This window comes from Sinocyclocheilus anshuiensis, unplaced genomic scaffold (assembly GCF_001515605.1).
Source record: "Sinocyclocheilus anshuiensis isolate Anshui unplaced genomic scaffold, SAMN03320099.WGS_v1.1 scaffold112, whole genome shotgun sequence".
In the NCBI taxonomy this organism is placed as follows: domain Eukaryota; kingdom Metazoa; phylum Chordata; class Actinopteri; order Cypriniformes; family Cyprinidae; genus Sinocyclocheilus; species Sinocyclocheilus anshuiensis.
In genome coordinates this window covers 3,025,210-3,044,841 of record NW_015557175.1, presented here as the reverse complement: position 1 = coordinate 3,044,841, position 19,632 = coordinate 3,025,210, and the positions used below count along the sequence as shown (strand labels likewise).

General features: G+C 36.8%; 1 protein-coding gene and 2 long non-coding RNA genes across 3 annotated transcripts in view; 1 reads left to right on the top strand and 2 right to left on the bottom strand.

Annotated features, from left to right (window-relative positions):
* The window catches only part of LOC107678402 (uncharacterized), a 1,529-nt gene extending 1,337 nt beyond the window's left edge, over nucleotides 1-192 (bottom strand). The window contains exon 1 of the long non-coding RNA XR_001632936.1: nucleotides 153-192. This is a non-coding gene — a long non-coding RNA (uncharacterized LOC107678402). The remainder of the gene's footprint in view (nucleotides 1-152) is intronic.
* Nucleotides 193-863: 671 nt separating this feature from the next.
* Nucleotides 864-2,850, bottom strand: LOC107678398 (uncharacterized). The gene is made up of 4 exons (XR_001632934.1): nucleotides 2,708-2,850; nucleotides 1,503-1,608; nucleotides 1,024-1,099; nucleotides 864-944 (listed from the first exon to the last, which is right to left on the bottom strand). It is a non-coding gene; the product is annotated as an uncharacterized LOC107678398 (long non-coding RNA).
* Nucleotides 2,851-3,220: 370 nt separating this feature from the next.
* The window catches only part of LOC107678408 (FK506-binding protein 15-like), a 23,832-nt gene continuing 7,420 nt past the window's right edge, over nucleotides 3,221-19,632 (top strand). The window contains 24 exon segments of the mRNA XM_016473646.1: nucleotides 3,221-3,438; nucleotides 6,595-6,701; nucleotides 8,374-8,452; nucleotides 8,661-8,730; nucleotides 8,804-8,878; nucleotides 8,964-9,062; nucleotides 9,132-9,281; nucleotides 9,875-9,943; nucleotides 10,026-10,169; nucleotides 10,333-10,454; nucleotides 11,028-11,076; nucleotides 12,629-12,754; nucleotides 13,242-13,332; nucleotides 13,581-13,651; nucleotides 14,370-14,412; nucleotides 14,527-14,636; nucleotides 14,720-14,818; nucleotides 15,102-15,196; nucleotides 15,388-15,490; nucleotides 16,877-16,909; nucleotides 17,240-17,411; nucleotides 18,429-18,565; nucleotides 18,653-18,808; nucleotides 18,969-19,121. Of these exon segments, the coding sequence (XP_016329132.1) occupies nucleotides 3,389-3,438; nucleotides 6,595-6,701; nucleotides 8,374-8,452; nucleotides 8,661-8,730; nucleotides 8,804-8,878; nucleotides 8,964-9,062; nucleotides 9,132-9,281; nucleotides 9,875-9,943; nucleotides 10,026-10,169; nucleotides 10,333-10,454; nucleotides 11,028-11,076; nucleotides 12,629-12,754; nucleotides 13,242-13,332; nucleotides 13,581-13,651; nucleotides 14,370-14,412; nucleotides 14,527-14,636; nucleotides 14,720-14,818; nucleotides 15,102-15,196; nucleotides 15,388-15,490; nucleotides 16,877-16,909; nucleotides 17,240-17,411; nucleotides 18,429-18,565; nucleotides 18,653-18,808; nucleotides 18,969-19,121 (2,403 nt within the window). The 5' untranslated portion in view covers nucleotides 3,221-3,388.

Below are 19,632 nucleotides of genomic sequence, written 5' to 3'. Positions count from 1 at the left end.
AAAAAGTAACTTGCGTTCCTTATCTGAAAAAGTAACTCAGATATTCTCTTGTAAATTAAAAAGTAATGCGTTAATTTTTTAGTTACTTGAACAAAGTAATCTGATTACGTAACTCGCATTACTTGTAATGAGTTACCCCCAACACTGCTCACCACTATGGATGGCTTGGTCATTTGATAAAATGGAAGGCAGAATAACTCTGTTATAGCAATGTTTGGAGATTTAGACCTTTATGATGAAAAGCAGATGCCAAACATCAGTTAAATGCAAGTGAAAGAAAAAAAAAACATTTTACATGTGACTATTACAGAAAGTATGCAATATATTTTAGGGTGACCATAACTTCTCTTTTTCTCAGTCATGTCCTGAGAAATGGTAATGACTGAAAAGTAGTTTGACCAATAGCATGCATGCATTGTACATAATCAACCAACTGTGGTGTGTGAGAAAATGGGATCTACAGAGAACAAATCAAAGCAATGCAAATACAAACACATATAATGTATGAGGATTGTAGAGAGAAAGTGTTCCCAGGACATGTCCGGGAAAAAGAGGATGTATTGTCACCCTACAATGTATGCTTCATATCAATATCTCATAAAGATGGTTTAAATAAAAGTAATATAAAATACAGTACTAGTTACATGCTTAATATAACCATGTTGATACAATGGGAAACAATTATTGTGAGGACAGGCCTACTTGTTTTGGTGGAGCCTCTGAGGCTCATGGTGCGGGTCAAGTCAAGTCAAGTCACCTTTATTTATATAGCGCTTTTAACAATACAGATTGTGTCAAAGCAACTGTTATGAGAAGTGTTCCCGGTTCCGGTTGACCTAATTAATGCAGCCTAAAAATCCTTCCGGGTTGGGAATCCACATGACCACTGGACACTGTGGCAACTCAGAGCAGCCCATCAAAGGACTGATGTGAACTGTATTTAACTGCAATCACAAGTCATCATTTATTTAATACAGATTTGAAAAAATGATATTTTGGAAGTCAAGTGTAACCTCTAAATACCTTGACCATATTGTTTGGTTTATCGCTGGGCTTGCTGGAAATAGGGAACATGGGGTCTGGGAAGGAAAGATTTGCCCTGCCAAACAATAACCATAAATAGTGGGATACAAAAATAATAGTTCTGATGACTAATGTTTGTATTAGACTCGCCTCTTAATCTTCTTAGTGTCTTTTGTCTGTTTGGTGAGAGAAACACAAGAGACATCATTCAAGGACACCATAGAGTGGCCTTTCTTTAATCGATCTCCTCTGTCCAGCCCATTCAGAGACATTAACAATACTCAGAGATGGAAAGTTTTCTGCTTGTATTACAAGAAAACAGAATAACAATATGGCATTATACAGACAAATTTCAAATCGGCTTGGGCTTGGATGTAGGTGACACAAATACATTATGCAGTATCCAAAAATCACAGACATTCAGTTATTTCAAGTGAGAAAGTAGATGTGCAAGGGTCATAAATGCAATGCAAATGCACCATTTTTGAGACTGTGTTTCCTCACGCGTGCTGGAGTGTGGCGTTGGATTCCTCTGGCGCAGTGGTGCTCAGTGTCCCAGCAGCAGTTACGCTGGCTTTAAAGTCCCTGAGGGAAAATAGATGAGTTTTCAAAGAAGATCAATCAGCCTGATCAGACTTGTGAGTGGAAAGACTTAAAGCAATAATTTGCCCCCAAAAATGAAAACATACTTTACTGTACTCACCCTCAGGCCATCCGAGGTGAGTTTGTTACTTCATGGGAGCAGATTTGGAGAATTACATCACTTGCTCACCAGTGGATCCTCTGCAGTGAATGGGTGCCGTCAGAATGAAAGTCCAAACAGCTGATAAAAACATCACAATAATCCACAAGTAATCCACACCACTCCAGTCCAGCAATTAATATCTTGTGACGTGAAACGACAAATCCATCAACGTCTAACGTCCAAAACATCCATCCTGTTGTCTTCTCACTTCAAAATCCACAGAAAAATCCATATTTGTTCAAAACTGTTTTAGACTGTTTTTGTTTAGAAACGGTGCTGGATCTGTGCATATTTCTCTCCCGATTCAGACGAGATGACTTTTTCACTGGAGAAAGCAACTCGTATGAAGTAAAAAATGTCTTAATGATGGATTTGTTTCTTACAAACACACATCTTTTCACTTTAGAAGGCGTTAATTGATGGACTGGAGTGGTGTGGGTTACTTGTGGATTACTGTGATGTTTTTATCAGCTGTTTGGACTCTCATTCTGATGGCACCCATTCACTGCAGAGGATCCATTGGTGAGAAAGAACTGCTACATTTCTCCAAATCTGTTCTGATGAAGAAACACACTCATCTACATCTTGGATGGCTTGATGATGAGTAAATGTTCAGCAGATTTCCATTTTTGGGTGAACTATTACTCTGAAGAGTCTTTTTAGCTTATATTAATATCCTAATATTATTAGTGAGAAATGTTTCAAATAACCCCACATGCTTTTATTCAATTAATAAAATGACAATGTGGTGATGATGATAAACAAAACGAACAGCTTCCTATTACTGTGCTATTCATTTACTGTAAGAAAAGCACTTAGATTAAGTTTTAACTGAATTGGATTCGTTCTAAAACTCAGTGCATGATTTTGTCCATTTAAAAGCAGGTGTAATAGCACTATAACAGAAAAAAAAACATGAAACATATTTTATATACTTACCTCATTTGTTAAAAACAGAGCACATCCTCGCAAGCGAACTTGTGCCTTTGCTTGTGTAAAGTTTGGTTGCTTAGCAGCAGAAGTTCACTGGCCTACTTTCACTTCACACGCGCTAATGCAATGCTGTTAAGGTATTTGTTATGACAAATATCTGTAATACAAATAAAATAGATTCTTAAATTAAGATTACGAAGCATTCCCGCCAAACTTATATCAGTTTTACTATTGTTTTACAACAGTTGATACTACATAAATTAAATATAAATAATAATATAAAACATAATAACATAAATAATTATGTGTTTTTAATAAGAAAAAATGAAAATAAAACGGAATAAATCCATTATATTCAATAATTACATTTAATACTTAATTTTAAATGGTTTTCATGTTATTAATAAATCTAAACAGTGACTATAAGCACATTAAAACATATTTTAGATTTTCCAAATGTGTTTGTATGACTATTTTTTTTCTTCTATCGGAAGTGCCGAGGGACGTAAGCGCGTGTGATCAGGTGGCGGGTCAGCTGACACCAGCAGAACCAGGAAGCGACTGCAGAGCATTATTATTACACTTGAATGTTTACTCACCGCATGCAGGCGATCATTACTGCATATCTGGAATATTATTAAAGCTGGCGCCTCAGTTCGCCCGGCGGCGTGAAGATCAGTCAGGGACATGTTTGCAACAGACGACGAGGACGGAGACTTTCTGTCTCCCACTGGAGGGTGAGTCTCCGACGGACAAACACACAATCATGCGGGCGAAAGCCATCAGACAAACACCATTCACTGTTTAAATAAAGTCTGGGTAGATGTATAACACCGAAACAACTCAAATGCAGCGACGGTATGGGGAAGAAAAAAACATTTTGGTTCCAGAGAGAAGCGTGTCACTCATTGGCTAATACCGGACATTAATGTAGCAGATAAACCGCAGCTTTCTTATGGGCTGGCAGATCAACTTGTTGCGACAAAAGTACATGAACAGTTTGATGTGTTAAATAACAACAGTTGTTTTCAGTATTCAACACTAGAATGTTACATTCGTTCTCACATGAAGCCCTTGATCATGTGACGTCTGATCCTTTTAAAGGGGTCATATGATGCGATTTCAAGTTTTCATTTCTCTTTACTTGTTGCGACAAAAGTACATGAACAGTTTGATGTGTTAAATAACAACAGTTGTTTTCAGTATTCAACACTAGAATGTTACATTCCTTCTCACATGAAACCCTTGATCATGTGACGTCTGATATATTCTGTTACACCAAATACACAAAATAATGATCTTTAAAAAAAGCATCATATGACCCCTTTAACAGTCCTCTATGTTGGGGTGTTGAAATCATCAATTTCACTAAAATCATCTGAGCCTGCCAAGTATTTTAACTAAAAAGCCCACTTAAGGAACACTAGTTGCCCCAAAAGCATGTGAACACTAAAAAGCATTAAAGTCTCAATGTAGTTGCAATCTGTAACATTAAAACAAGTGGCATCTTCAAACGAATTCTGCTAGTTTCTCAGAACTAACTTTGTTTTATGTAATGCAAGATGCTCAGACATTTTAAGTGTCATTTAAGTCATGTTTTTTTTTATTTTGTTAGATGGAAGGAACCCTGACATATAATGATTATTGTGCATGGGGTGAGAATATTATAAATGTCAAAATATTATTTGGAAAATATTGAGTTTCTATTAACCCTATAAAGCCTACTGTATGCTATTTGATGCACAAATTTATAAGGCCTCTAAATTATCAACATCAAAACTTTGTAGTCTGTTATATTGTGAAGGTTTGCATTACAGGCTATCAATATTTAATTTTACTTTTTGGCCGTATAAATGTTTTTTTTTCTTCCTTGAGTTTGAGCTCCATACTCTCCTATATTATACTATAGGAGCCATAAAAGCCTGACCAACTTAAAAAAATAATACCGTATTGGCCCGAATATAAGACGACCCTGATTATAAGACGACCCCCCTTTTTCCAGATGTACCTTTTGGAAAAAGGCTTTTTAAAAACCAAATCTTGTTTTTTCTCAGTAAAACACATTTTGTCTTCAATTATTTTCATATTGCATATTTTTCCTATTTTAATTTTTGTTTTGAAAGTATGGTAAAAACTGGTAAAACGTACCAACAATCACATTTAAAAAATATACACTTTTTGATATACCAGTAAAAAAACAAAAAACAGGTAGCCCATCTGAATTAGGACATTTAGGCTATCCATCTAATAGTAGCCTACCAATATCTTATTAACAGTAGAAGTTAAATCTTACTGTAGTCTTCAAATCTGGGTACTGTCTTACGTTTTAAAATCACAAAGGGAGTTTGGTCCCATCAGGCTAACGTGACAGTCACGACTCATGCAGCTGTAAGGTTTTCTTTTTCTTTTGTTTTTACTCGCGATCTTTACAACACGCATTACATTACGTATTTCATGGCACACTCGTTTTATGTGTATTTGGCGCCACCTATTGTTGTGGGTGTATTATTGACGTGTCAAAGTCTAGACCCTGAATACACGACGACCGCGTTTTTTCAGATGTATTTCCAAGAAAAAAACATCGTCTTATATTCGGGTCAATACGGTAATAAAAAGAACTTTTTTAATATATATTTTGTCTAAAGGTTTAATAAGCTGTTCCATTACTATCTATCTATCTATCTATCTATATTACTCATTGTTATTTCAAATGTCAGGATTTACAGGGTTGTTACATTATTAAAAGTTACATTTTTTCTACTCATACTAGGGCTGCACGATAAATCGAAATGGAATATGCAAACAGCTGTCATTATCGTGAACGATTTCTTCGATTTCAGAATCGCGCAATAAAATCGTCTGCGATTTTTTTGCGTAACTTGTCAGTGAACTACGGCTATGTGTAATAAATTCTGCTCCATCTGAAAGCACGTGATGATGATTTACTGCTGATTACAGAACCGGCTTTACTAACAAAATGCGCATGACAATCGCATTCGATTAATCGTGCAGCCCTAACTCATAGTACTGTAATGTTAGATGTATTATTTATTAATCTTTTTATTTTTATTATTCTATTATTTCTATTTTATTCTATTATTTATAGCTTATATGCTATAATAATTATTTAATACAAATTACATTAAAAAAAAATACACATTTTTCTCTATACATTTCCACAGATACCCTAAAACTCTTTTTTTCAGTGTCACTGCATTTTGGGGCCACTACATTCCTTCTCTCTGGTGTCATCTGAGGTTATATCCATAAATTCAATTCTGCGTTGGCATCCACATGTGTTAATGGGGAATTTGAAGCTGTTGAGAAGGATTGTAGAGAGGTGGAGAGTCAGCGTGTTAATGCCACTCACATGCTGGTAGTTACACGTCCCGGATCAGAGCAGGGCCTCAGTCTGGGGACGGGGCGCCCACAGTCACGAGGAGCTGCTGTGTGGTTGTAGTCCCTGCCAGACCTGCTAAAGAGATCTGATATTACATGGAATTGGAAATGTAAAGGCATGCAGCTCATATGCACATGAGGAGTGATTCACTGGTATTAGCTTTTAGCTTCTCTGAGCTGAGGCACCAGGTCAGAAACAGGTCAGCTGAGCATGGCAGGACAGCAGGACAGTGACTACAAGTGGAGACAGATCCATGGGTCAATGCCGTATGCGTTGATTAAGTAGCTTCCGGATGATATTGCAGAAGTCATACTTTTTTTTATCAGTTTCATTTGTCACTGCAGGTGTTCATTGATGTTCTTCAGTTAAAAGTTTAATCAAAAACTCATTCAAAGTCAAAATGAGATCAGCTTTAATTTGAGAGTTGAGCCTTGTTCAGAGACTCGTGTGATCTATGAGCAGTGATTTATTTGCTGCTTTTTTGCAATTTCAGAGCAAAGTTAGCCTCTCTCTTTGGACTGGATCAGGCAACAAGCCAGGGGAACGAGTCTTTCCAGTACACGGCACCCAAACAGCCCCACAAGAGCTCTGCCAACTCGGGTAAGACTGCAGGAACCTCTGTGTGTGTAAACCGCCACTTAAAGGGATAGTTCACCCAAAAATGAAAATTTGATGTTTATCTGCTTACCCCCAGGGCATCCAAGATGTAGGTGATTTTGTTTCTTCAGTAGAACACAAATGAAGATTTTTAACTCGAACCGTTGCAGTCTGTCATTCTTATAATGGAAGTGAATGGGAATCACGGCTTTGAGAGTAAAAAAAACATACACAGACAAAACCAAATTAAACCCTGCGGCTCGTGACGATACATTGAGGTCTTAAGACACGAAACGATTGGTCTGTGCAAGAAACTGAACATTATTTATGTTTTTTTTTACCTCTGATCCACGCGTGACGTCAAATAAATACGGTCGGGCAAAAAATTCCACGTTGTCTGATGATATATCAAAATCGTCTTCCATTGTGATGACCTGTACTTCTAAATATCTTTAGATCATCGCAGAGGCCCTATTCGACCTCTCCAGATACGTTGATGCGTCCGCCATTTTGGAACGTATCGCGGCCCATAGAAACATAGGCATCTACTTGTATATATCTATGTCTACTATGCCAGAGCACATACATGCGTCACGCGCCGGATGTTGTGAACGCGCTCAGGACAGTTGGACATTGCGGTGGATCAGAGGTAAAAAATTATATAAATACTGTTCAGTTTCTTGCACAGACCGATCGTTTCGTGTCTTAAGACCTCAATGTATCGTCACGAGCCGCAGGGTTTAATTTGGTTTTGTCTGTGTATGTTTTTTTTGACTCTCAAAGCCGTGGAGCCCATTGACTGCCGTTACATGACTGACAGACTGCAATGGTTTGACTTAAAAATCTTCGTTTGTGTTCTACTGAAGAAACAAAGTCACCTACATCTTGGATGCCCTGGGGGTAAGCAGATAAACATCAAATTGTCATTTGTGGGTGAACTATCCCTTTAAAAGTGGTCATATCACGTGGAATCAAATTTTCCTTTTTTTTTATTTTTTATAAATTTTAAATAAATTGGTAAGGAGTTAGAAACTGCATTTATAATTGACCCTTCGCAAAGACCCGCCCCCCTTCGTTACTGTTGCTGTGTCTGACAAGCCACGGCGCTCTCACGCCACACATCATGTTCTCACACAGTGAAAATACATTGCAGAGCAAAGAGGAAACTGACAACACGCCAACAGACAAGACAGAGCAGGTTACTTGTAAAGTGTTTTGTGTTAAATTTGTTCCTGTGAATCATTACTCCAGTCTTCAGTGTCACATGATCCTTCAGAAATCATTATAATATGCTGATTTACTGCTCAAGAAACATTTCTGTTTATTATCAAGGTTGTCAATCAGTTGTGCCGTTTCATATTTTTGTGGAAACTGAAAGTTCAAAGGAACAGCATTTATTTAAAATAGAATTCTGAACAATGTAAATATCGTTCCTATCACTTTTGATCAATTTAATGCATACTTGCCGAATAAATCCATTTCTTACAAAAAAAAAATCTTACTGACCCCAAACTTTTGAACTGTAGTGTAAGAGGAACTCAGGAAAAAAAAAAACCTGAATATGAGGTATGATAATATTTTTTAATGCAGATTTTTTTGACATTCTGTCATTTTTATGATTATTATTACTATTATTATTATTTTTTTTTTGACATTTCATGTTTTGTTTTTACAGGACCCTCAACCCAAAAGACTGCACCTCCACCAAACTCTCCTGCTGTTCTCTTTGCTACTGCAGTACATGCCTACAGATAGTAAGGCTTTTTAATCTTATGTATTATTTGTTATTTCATTTTAGATGTAAAGAATAAAGCATGAAATATGTACAGATCTGTAGTGCTGCACATTTTAAACCTGTTTTCCAAAGCAAAGTGTAGTTTACAAGTATCTTCAGCACTGGTTATCTGTTGTAATGTAAAGTTTGCAGACTAATGTTGTGAATACACTGTTTTTTCTGTGCAGTGTTAACGGACAGTATGTGAAACAAGGCAAGCTTGGAGCTGCGTTCCTTGGAAATCATTCAACTAAAGAGGTTAGAATGATCATATGTTTTTCTAAATGGAGGTGTTTCTTAACACATTTACATGTCTGCACTCTTTTTTCAGTACAAGATCCTGCTGTATGTCAGTCAACAGAAGCAGGTGACGGCCGCCAGGATCCACAGCGGCTTCGTCCTCACTGTGAGCTCTTATTCACATAATTCAAGTCAGACAACACATTTGTTTTTTTATGTGTTATTTCTAACTGTCTCTCTCACACGTTCAGGTCCAGCCCAGTAACTACTGCACGTTTTACGATGACCAGAGACAGAATTGGTCGCTGATGTTTGAATCCGAGAAAGCGGCTACAGACTTTTGTAAAGAGGTTTGTATTTGTTCTTTGTCGTGTGATGTTGTACGAGGAGCTTCTTACGCAGTGATATAATTGTTTCAGGTTTGTCTTGCCAAAGTGAACTGCAGCGGTGCGTTAGACTCGGTCCTGATCCAGGATCTTGTTCTCGGTGAGGGTCAGGCTGTGGAGAACGGAGACTCTTTAGAAGTGGCCTACACTGGCTGGCTACTGCAAAACAACACCATCGGACAGGTAAAGATGTTTTGTCAATGACCGCAGTGTCCAAAATGGACAGTGTGAATAAAAATGGCTTTGGCGAGTAAATAAGATGCCTTTATGATCTGAAACATATGCTAAGCAAGTTAATGTATTTGCATGATGCATACGTAATGAGAATATGGTTGAATTCTGATTAAAATGTAAACTGATGTAAACATGGTTTTTATGAGAATTATAGAACAACACTAAGGTTCGGTAAATTCAGTTTTTAAAAGAAGTCTCTTATGCTCACCAAGACTGCATTTATTTGATGAAAAATACAGTAAAATCAGTAATATTGTGAAATATTATTACAATGTAAAATAACTATGTTCTATTTTATTAAATTTTTAAATGTAATTTATTCCTGTGATGCAAAGCTGAATTTTCAGTATCATTACTCCAGTCTTCAGTGTCACATGATCCGTCAGAAATCATTCTAATATGCTGATTTGCTGCTCAAGAATAAAAGTAATAATTTTTATTTAAAAAAAATTGTAATTGAGTATATTCAAAATACCCATAAATACATTGTTTAATTTGTTGCTACCCAGCTTTATATAATCTTTTATTTTCTTCTCCTCCAGATGTTTGACTCGAATCTGAATAAAGACAAACTGCTGAGACTGAAGCTCGGGGCTGGGAAAGTCATTAAGGTGAGGAGGAAGTTGGCTGGGCTGGATTTTATGTGTCATTATCACTCATACGGCAGTTTAAAGCTCTCTGTCCGTCTCTCAGGGCTGGGAGGAGGGGATGTTGAATATGCGCAAAGGTGGAAAAAGGCTCATGGTGATTCCTCCCAGTCTCGCGTACGGGTCGCAGGGCGTTGCCAATCGCGTCCCACCGGACAGCACGCTAGTCTTTGAAGCGGAGATCCGTCGGGTGCGTCATTCTCACATTCAGAGCTTCACTTTACTTCCTCACGTTTGCCTGCATAATGTATACGGTATAATGTTACATACTCAAAAGTTTGCGTTGTTGGAGAATATGCAAATTGAGATCCAGCCCTGCTCTTATCATCAGTATTCTCTCAATGCATGTGCAGGTTAAGTTTGCAAAGGATGGAAGTTCAAGAGATTCGGCGGCTCCGTCTCCCAGTGTGGAGAGTCTGGCCCCCACTGAGCTCACCCAGCCCCTCAGCACTGCCCCACCAACCAGCAAACCCAGGTGAGCCCTACAGGCCTCCTGCCCCACATAGCACATGCACGTCTGCAAGATGTCTGTTAAAGATCGCTTGATCTGGAAAGCATCTGCTGTGTACAAACATCTGATAGACGTCTTTAAGACGTCAGTTTTACATACAGTGGGTACGGAAAGTATTTAGACCCCCTTAAATTTTTCACTCTTTGTTATATTGCAGCCATTTGCTAAAATCATTTAAGTTAATTTTTTTTCCTCATTAATGTACACACAGCACCCCATAGCTGCAATATAACAAAGAGTGAAAAATTGAAGGGGGTCTGAATACTTTCCGTACCCACTGTACATTCTAAATCTTAAACATCTTAAAGACATCTTCTAAACGTCTATTTTACATCTGATAGGAAACGTCCTGTAGACGTATTGTAGATGAGCAAACACACTAAAAATATGTCTTGCAGATGTAAATGCAGACATCAAATAGACATCTCCGTGATGTACGTGTGCTATCAGGGGCTGTAGCCTGACTGGAGATTATTGTTTATATTAATAGCATTCGATTTAAATTCTCTGTTTGCTACATTTCTTCTTTGTTTACAGTGAAGCACCTCTTCGAGCAAAATCAAACTCCCTCAATGAACAGCTCAGTGTAAGTTTTTTTTTTCTCCAGTTGTATGCATTTGTTTTTAGCATTTTGTTTTATTAATGCAGATTTTTATTAAAATAAATAGGTAGCACTTTACAATAAGGTTCATTGGTTAACATTAATTAATGCGTTAACTAATGTTAACTAACAATGAACAGTACATTTGTTTTATTAATCAAAGTATTTATTCATTTAATTGCTTTATTTATTAATCTTTGTTAACGTTAATTAATAAAAAATACAACTGATCGTTGTTAGTTCATGCTAGTTCAGGTCCATTAATTAATATTAACAGATAACATTTTCGATTTGAATAATGTATTAGTAAATGTTGCAATTATTATGAACTGAGTTTTAACTAATGTAGTACATTTTAACTAATGTAGTTAACTAATGTAAACAAATGGAACCTTATTGAAAAGTGTTACCAATAAATATAGCTGGAGCTGTGGCTTTGTGTCTATATATGTTGTGCACTAACCACTAGATTCAAGATTCAAGATTTTTATTTGTCACATACATGGTTATATACAGAATAACCATGTATGTGACAAATAAAAATCTTGAATCTTGAATCTTGAATCTAGTGGTTAGTGCACAACATATATAGACACAAATTTATAATAAATAGGTGTGCACAATAAATCTGTAACATAATGGTTATTGGCCAACATTAATGTTTTTTTTTAGTTTGAAGTTGTCAGATCAGTATCTGTCGATATTGGATATATACTGTATTTTTAATTATTCAGGCTCATATTTTCTGTTTTCCTTTTTTTCTTTTTTTTTTTTTTTTTTTTTTTTTTACCTTTGTTGTCATTTAGCTTTAGACTTTAGGCTGTTCAAAAGTTGAGGGGATGTTTTTTGTAAAAGAAATTACTACTTTTATTCAGCAGTTTATTTAGCAAGGACTCATTACATTGATCAAAAGTGATAGTAAAGCCATTTATAATGTACTATAATGTTACAAAGGATATCTGTTTCAAAGAAATATTGTTTTGAACTTTTTCAATTCAAAGAATCCAGAAAAATATTAAGCCACACAACTGTTTTCAACATAATAAAAAAAATAAATGTTTCTTGACGTGCAAATCAGCTTATTAGAATGATTTTTGTAGGATCAGCTTTGAATCACAGAAATAAATTACATTGTATAATATATTCCGATAGAAAACAGTTATTTTAAATAAATATTTCACATTCACAATATTACTGTTTTTACTGTATTTTTGATCAAATAAATGCAGCCAGCATTGCTTTCAAAAGCAATCTTACAAACCTCAAACTTTAGAATTGTAGTGTATTCAATAATAAATATTTAATAACACTGTAAAATGTAATCTTTAGCAGATCTCAGAAAGGAATATCCATTAGTCATAGTTTTAATAATAATGTTTTGATGCCTAGATTCATTTGTATTCTTCTTAATATTTTTACATAAAGACATTTATAATAGGCACTTTATTAGTAATCAGTCATAGTATGAAAATAATAATCAACTAGAATTTTAATATAAATGCTGTGTGTTTTCTGACATGTTTTGAAATGTCTTCAGAATCCTGATGCCACTAAAGCTAAACTGATCTCACGCATGGCCAAAATGGGCCAGCCGATGCTGCCCTTCATCACCGGCCTGGCCTCATTGCCCTCACAGCCAGACTCTAGTGACTCCGAACTTGAGGCAAGGTTTATTTTTGTGAGAACTTCATTACAATGGTTTTAGTCTGTCTCCTAACCAGATACAGCACAAAAATCTGCCACTGTAATCGATGTCTTTGTCCTTTAGTAAAGATATGCAGTAGGGCTGCACGATAAATCGCATGCGATATTTAACGCGCATCTTGTCAGAAAGCCGGTTCTGTAATCAGCCGTAAATCTCCATCACCTGTGGGCTTTCACATTGAGCAGCATTAACTACACAGAGCCATTGTTCACTGACGAGATGCGCAAAAAATCGCGCGAATATGAACGGGGTTTTGCGCAGCTCGTCAGTGAAATGTGAAAGCCCGCAGGTGATGGAGATTTACCGCTGATTACAGAACCGGATTTCTGACAAGATGCGCGTTAAATATCGCATGCGATTTATCGTGCAGCCCTAATATGCAGTGTTAATGTGAGAGAATGCATACAGATAACCCTCATGCACTCTGTTCCTGTTGTTGCTGTAGGACGCCAGTGTGTCCAGACTCAAGGAACGTAGCAGTGCACCATCACCGCAGCCTGTACACATCTCCTCCGGCCCGCCACCTTCAGTTCAGGGTAACACCTATATCAAATCATATTCTGATGAAGGCCAGGAGTGTAACATGGTATAAAATATTGCACCTTTTAAAGATATACCTAATAGTTTGAGTTGAAATTTAGCAGATACTTACAAAACCAGCACACAGATGCTCAGCCATATACTGTTATAGATATATAGGAATGCAGTGTTCCAGTCTTATGTCATTTTAGTCTTTATGATATTGTATGCGCTCTCTGAGAGACTCTCTTCATTCCCGCTTCAGCCCTTCTACCTGTTACCATGGCAACAGCCAATCCACAGCCCATGATGCCGGGAGCCGTACATGCCTTTCAGGTGGGTAACTCCCTATTGCTGTGTAAGTTCAACAGTAATGCTTCAGAATAAATATAACTATAATTACTATAAACACAAGTCTGATAATATTAAAGAGATAGTCAACTCAAAATGAAAATTCTGTCATCATTTACTCACCCTCAAGTTGTTCCAAACCTGTATGAATTTCTTTCTTCTGTTGAACACAAAAGAAGGTATTTTGAAGAATGTTGGTAACCAAACAGTTGTTGGTAGCCATTGACTTACATAGTATGGAAAATACTATGGAAGTCAATGGGGACCAAAAACTGCTTGGTTAAAAACTCTATAAAAAAACTCTTATTACATTATTTCTTAAATTATTTCAGTGGAAACATTTTGTCCAAAAAAAAAAAAAAAGTCAACTTTAACAGGATAAACTGAAATTCACTACATTTCAGCACAACTCCTGCTCACAGATTTGAGCTTTGAGCTTTTAAGGCTGCTGTTGAATCATTAAAGACATCATGTTATGCACCTGTGCATTACTTCAGTAAAGTGCTTACTGCCTTAAGATTAAAAGGTGCAACCAAATTAATTACAGAGTTATTACAAACTAGCTAGTAGTTACTAAGCCTCTAATGTGGACTTTACGTTCCAATTTAAGTAAGACCTTATAAACGGCTGCTGCAACTCTACTCTGAACAAACCCTTAATACCAAGTATGATACCTCAGTTGACTGTGACATCCACTTTGCAGCCTGTAAGTCAGATGTACCCCACACAGACTGTGCCTTACCAAGGTAAAGATCATCTTACCACTCTGACAAAACATTTGTTTGTAGTTTATCGGCTGCAGATGTGAATTCATGTATGATTTTAAGATTGTGATTGTAAATGACGACTGTCTCTTTAAGGAACTAGTGATGTCACGTCCTTCTTGATGACAGAGGCTCGACAACACAACACTGAAATCCGATTGGCTGTTGGAAAAGTGGCAGACAAACTGGACCACTTGTCCTCAAAGGTTGATACATTATTAGAAGATCTTTCTACGTAACTGCATTATATACTTGAACAACCTTTTGAGAAATCTCTCTTCTTTTTCAGATTAATGACCTACAAAAGCAAGGCAGTGTTTCGTTGGGCTTATCAAACGTATCAATGGAAACAGCAATGATCATGCACAACATTCAGAGAATCATTCAGGTGATTGACAGATTGGCAGGTGAACAGTGATTGGTCAATCAAACTTTCATTCATATTTGTCAGTACTTGCAGTTTATTCGAAAACATGAGGGAACTGCAGGCGGTTTGTGAGTTTATGAAAAGCAAATTTTTACAATAATCAATGTAAATTGAAAAGAAATAAATACTTAAAATATATTAATCAAAATAAAATACTTAAAGCTGAAATATTTTGTTGACCTGCATGTCATGTGACTTTTTATTTTATGTTTTATCTGCGTGTCATGTGACTTCATTTTTTCAGGAGAATGAATGTCTGAAGAAAGAGGTGTTTGAGAAAAGTTCACGCATTGAGGAGCAGAACTGCAAGATCGGCGAGCTCATCAATCAGAACCAGAGGTCAGAATTCAGTTCAACACTCTCACTTTATACATGACATCTTTTTTTGTGTCTTTTCATGTTTTGGATCTTCTCTCATTATATGTTGTTACCTGCTCTTGTCCCCAGCACTTCTTGTCCTGTTTTGACTATCACTTTCAAAAGAAATGTCAAAGTGACATTGTGACTCGAGGGTGTTTGTGTTTGTGCAGGTACGTGGAGCAGAGTAATCAGCTGATGGAGCAGAGAAACGACTCTCTGAAGAACAGCAGTGAACAGAGTCAGACCAGAATACTGCAGGCAGAGCAAAACAAGGTAACTCTATTAAAGTGTCCAATCCAACACACACGCAATAACACCAGAACAGCTCGGTTTCAAAAACCTAGTGAGCTGCCACGCTTTATGGAAGCCTGCGAATGACAGATGTGGAGTGCTCTTCATAGGCAGCATCTCCACATGGCAGACAACAGGAGACTCAACTCCCAGCTGATTTCAGTGGAGTTTGATGTTAGCATATTGTGAGTATAGTGGTGTGATACTCGCTTGCGCAGGAATTTGCGATTTTGTGAGTGCAGAATTTAACTCGAAATCAAGCAAACTCTACATTTTTGGTGTAAAATTCCACAATTCTTCCCCACAAAATGTTAACCTGAGGAGGGGGAAACAATATTATGGACAGACCATATGGAGCACCCCGACTTTGCCACTATCAGGTTCATAAGTGTTTAAAAGGGAAAAAAAATTTCTGATATGAGACAGACCCATTTGAGAGGGTAATATTTAATACTCCCAAGTGATCTCTCTAAATGATGTATTCACAACTTGCACTTTCCAACCTGTTCACTTCCTAAAGGTGTTCAGGTGATCCATTATATATTTACATGTAAGCATGTGGGATGAAATGAAAGTTTCTAGTTGTTAATGATACTACTAAACTACTATATATAAATAATGAATATAACATATATTGGGGTGAATATGTGCTAGTTTTCATAATGCCTGATTTCACCTGTAGATTATTTGTGTATTTTCAAAGCAAAATCATGAGTATTTCTTAGCTGGTGTTACCATTGCATTGGTGACTAGAACTGCAAATTCTATTATATTATGCACAAAAGTTTTACAGGTAATTTCTCACTTGCTGTGACTAGTACATCATGATTATTGGTAGGTTTGTAATACAACGAGTATGCTGCAAATATTGTAGTAAGTTTTGAGAAAAGCTGCAGCAAATTCAGTCATTTTAGGCTTTAAAAATCAGCAGATGTGCAAAAAAAACAATCTGACAAACAAACAATCTGACAATTCAGTAAAACAGTGTATTTTTTATTTTTTATTTTAACTATTTTTAAAGAAATTTAAAGGCCCAACCATTTGGACAAGCCATCATGGTAGGAGTGCAGCATTAAAATGATAAAAGTTGTGTATGAGGTATTTCTCTTCAGTCTCTCTAAAGAATGTTTTCCCTGAATTTATATTTTTACCGCAAAATCCACTCTCTTTACACACTCTCCACTCAAGCAAAGGGTCTTTTTACCATTACAGAAGATTCTGATGTTCATAACACAGTGACAACTCTTAAATATCTCTACTGTTAACACTTTATTTCCTGCTTAAGCCATGTATCTCTGCTCTGATTGGTTAATTAACACTGCTCTGATTGGCTGAGAGCCTTTAGTGGTGACTGCTCTCTTTTCCCAGCATGCACTGCCACAGGAATTGAGTTGGGATCAGGTGAGCAAAAGTCCCGCGGTCCCGTCTCATCCTTTTCTTCATAGTCTTCATACACACTCTCCCATTGTTTATTTCAGTGAAGCATTTCCCATTTCTCTTTTGTGTTTTCACTAAACAGGCACTACTCACTAACCAATCAGCATTCAGCTCTCAGCAGAGATAGATAGTTCTACCACCATATTTTATGCGTGTTCTTGTCACTGGTTTCATTTCCTTGTATCATTATTTCTTTCCATTACAGTCCCATCATCATTTCATCAGAGTAGTGCTGTTGTATCATCAGTTGTGAACGCGCTGGTTTAATGTCGTCTCTCTGTATCTCTCCGGAAGGCACGCTTGACAGAAGAGTTGGCGTCGACCACGGCGCGCGTGTCGGAGCTGCAGCTGGAGTTGAGCTCTCAGCAGCAGAAGGCCGCAGCACTGCAGAGCAAACTCAGCTCGGCCCTGCAGGACAGTCAGCAGTGCAGCACACACGTCACAACACTGGAGGCGCAGATACTGGGTGAGCAGCACTGAGTGCTAACTAGCAGTGTTGATCTAATAACCATGAGTGAAACAAGTGATTCACTGTGAGATGATCTGTTTGGTTTCTAAATTCCTTGCAGTGAAATCTCAATGGTCCAAAATCTCACTGTATTAAACATTAAATATGTGGGTAAATTTCACAGTAAAGATGTACAGGTCACATTTCACTCCAAAATCAAAGAAAAAAATATGATTTGCCTGTAGATTTTTTTTTTTACATAATTTTTAATTAAGCATATTCTCAGATATTTTTATAAGATTTTATAAGATTTTTGCGGTTTTCATTATTCTCAGTTTCTCATTATTGTATTATTGTATTTTTAAAATACATTTCTGAAAGAAATGCAGTGGTTTTTATTAAAATATTATTTAAAAAAAAATAAAGGCTGTGTCACATATAAGTATTATCATGATTCATAAATAGTTTATTATTTAAGGAGTATATAATTGTGTTTTTACAACATTACAATATTGTGAATTTAAGGGGTAAAATGTAATGAAAATTGTTAAAAATAATGTCACAATGCAAAAAAAAAAAAAAAAAGTTTCAAAAATAGGCTTAATTTTTTGTAGTTAAAATATACTTTTGTTCTTCTCTCTTTCATTTTGGGTGAAATATGGCCAGGGCATGTTTGTTTGGGTGTTTTGATTTGTTTAGATATTGTTTATTGAGGTTTTTTTTTTTGTTTGTTTTCCTTTTTTATTTTTCCTTTTTGATTTTGTTTAGTTTTTTTTCCTTTTGTTTTCCTTTTTTCTTTTTCTTTTTTGATTTTCTTTTGTTTTCCTTTTTCATTTTTGATTGTTTTTTTTTTTCTTGTGTTTTTTTTTCTTTTGTGTTCATTTTTTGATCTTTGTTTTGCTTTCTTTCTTTTTTTGTTTGGCATCATTTTTGCTTTACAGCTAGGAAAAATGACTAGGGAGTGGAAAAATGCATGGAGAACACTTGGTTAAGGCTTGATGTACTTACTGTCTGATGTGTGTCTGTTTGTTTCAGAGCTGAAGCAGACAGCAGACAGAGTGCAGAGTCAATACAAGATGGAAAAACAGAAACGAAAGGAACTGGAGCTCAAGCTCAACAACATGGAGGAAGAGCTACAGGACATGAAAACAGAGAAAGACAGTCTGGAACGAGTGAGTAATTCACACTTCTGTCTCTGTGTACCTGTATGAGGGGAAAAAAGCAAATAACTGATTCCTCACCTCAACTGTGTGATTCAGACTCTCTCTGAGAGGAAGAGGAAGTGGCAGTTGGAGAGACAGCGCTGCGATGAGGAACTGGAAGAGGTGAGGAGGGTGGGCCAGCAGGAGTTAGACAACCTCAGGAGCCAATTACGTAAAGCCAGAACGAGCACCGACCAAGCCGTAGCTGAACAGGTAAATGTGTTTGCACGTGATGACTAGAATAGATCCATGCTGAACTCATGGCCACTAGTTGACTTTCCTTACCCATTCCTGACAGTTACTGTATAAAGCTGTTGACACTCAATATATGTTTTTTAAGTAAGTAGTTCTACTTTTGTGCCTGTGTGTGTAGCTGTCTCAGCTGCAGGCTGATCTGGAGCAGGAGTGGCAGGTGAAGTGTGATCAGGCTCTGGCAGCGGCACGTGAACAGCAGAGGAGAGAGATGACTGAACTCTCAGAGCACAGAAACGCACTGCAGCTCAAACTCACACAACTGCAGGACAAGGTATGCATACACTCCACCCGTCCTGCATCATGTGCTGAATGAAACCCAATGCTTGTTTCTTACTGATTTTAGGGAGCTCATTCCAAGAATAGTGGCTGTTTGGATGGAGCATGTCATGCTTTCTCACAAAATATGATGTGTTTTGTAGCATTTTTGCTTTCGACAACCATTAGTAAGATGACGTTTTGAATTGTCCCTTAATCAACAGAAAAACCACCACAAAAACATGATTCCTGTGTTCCTCTGAGCAGGTTACAACTATTTTTTTTATTTCTCAGCCTATGTTCACATGTATGACATCAATCCTGATTTCAATGTTAGAATTATGGCCAGTGATAGAAGAAAATGCATGACTATGTACATCAGCCAGATGTTTTCTGCTGCATCTCTGGGTGTTTTACTGCATCCAAACAGCGACAGCAAAAAAAAAAAATAATATATATATATGTGTGTGTATATATATATATGTGTGTGTGTATATATATATATGTGTGTGTGTATATATTATATA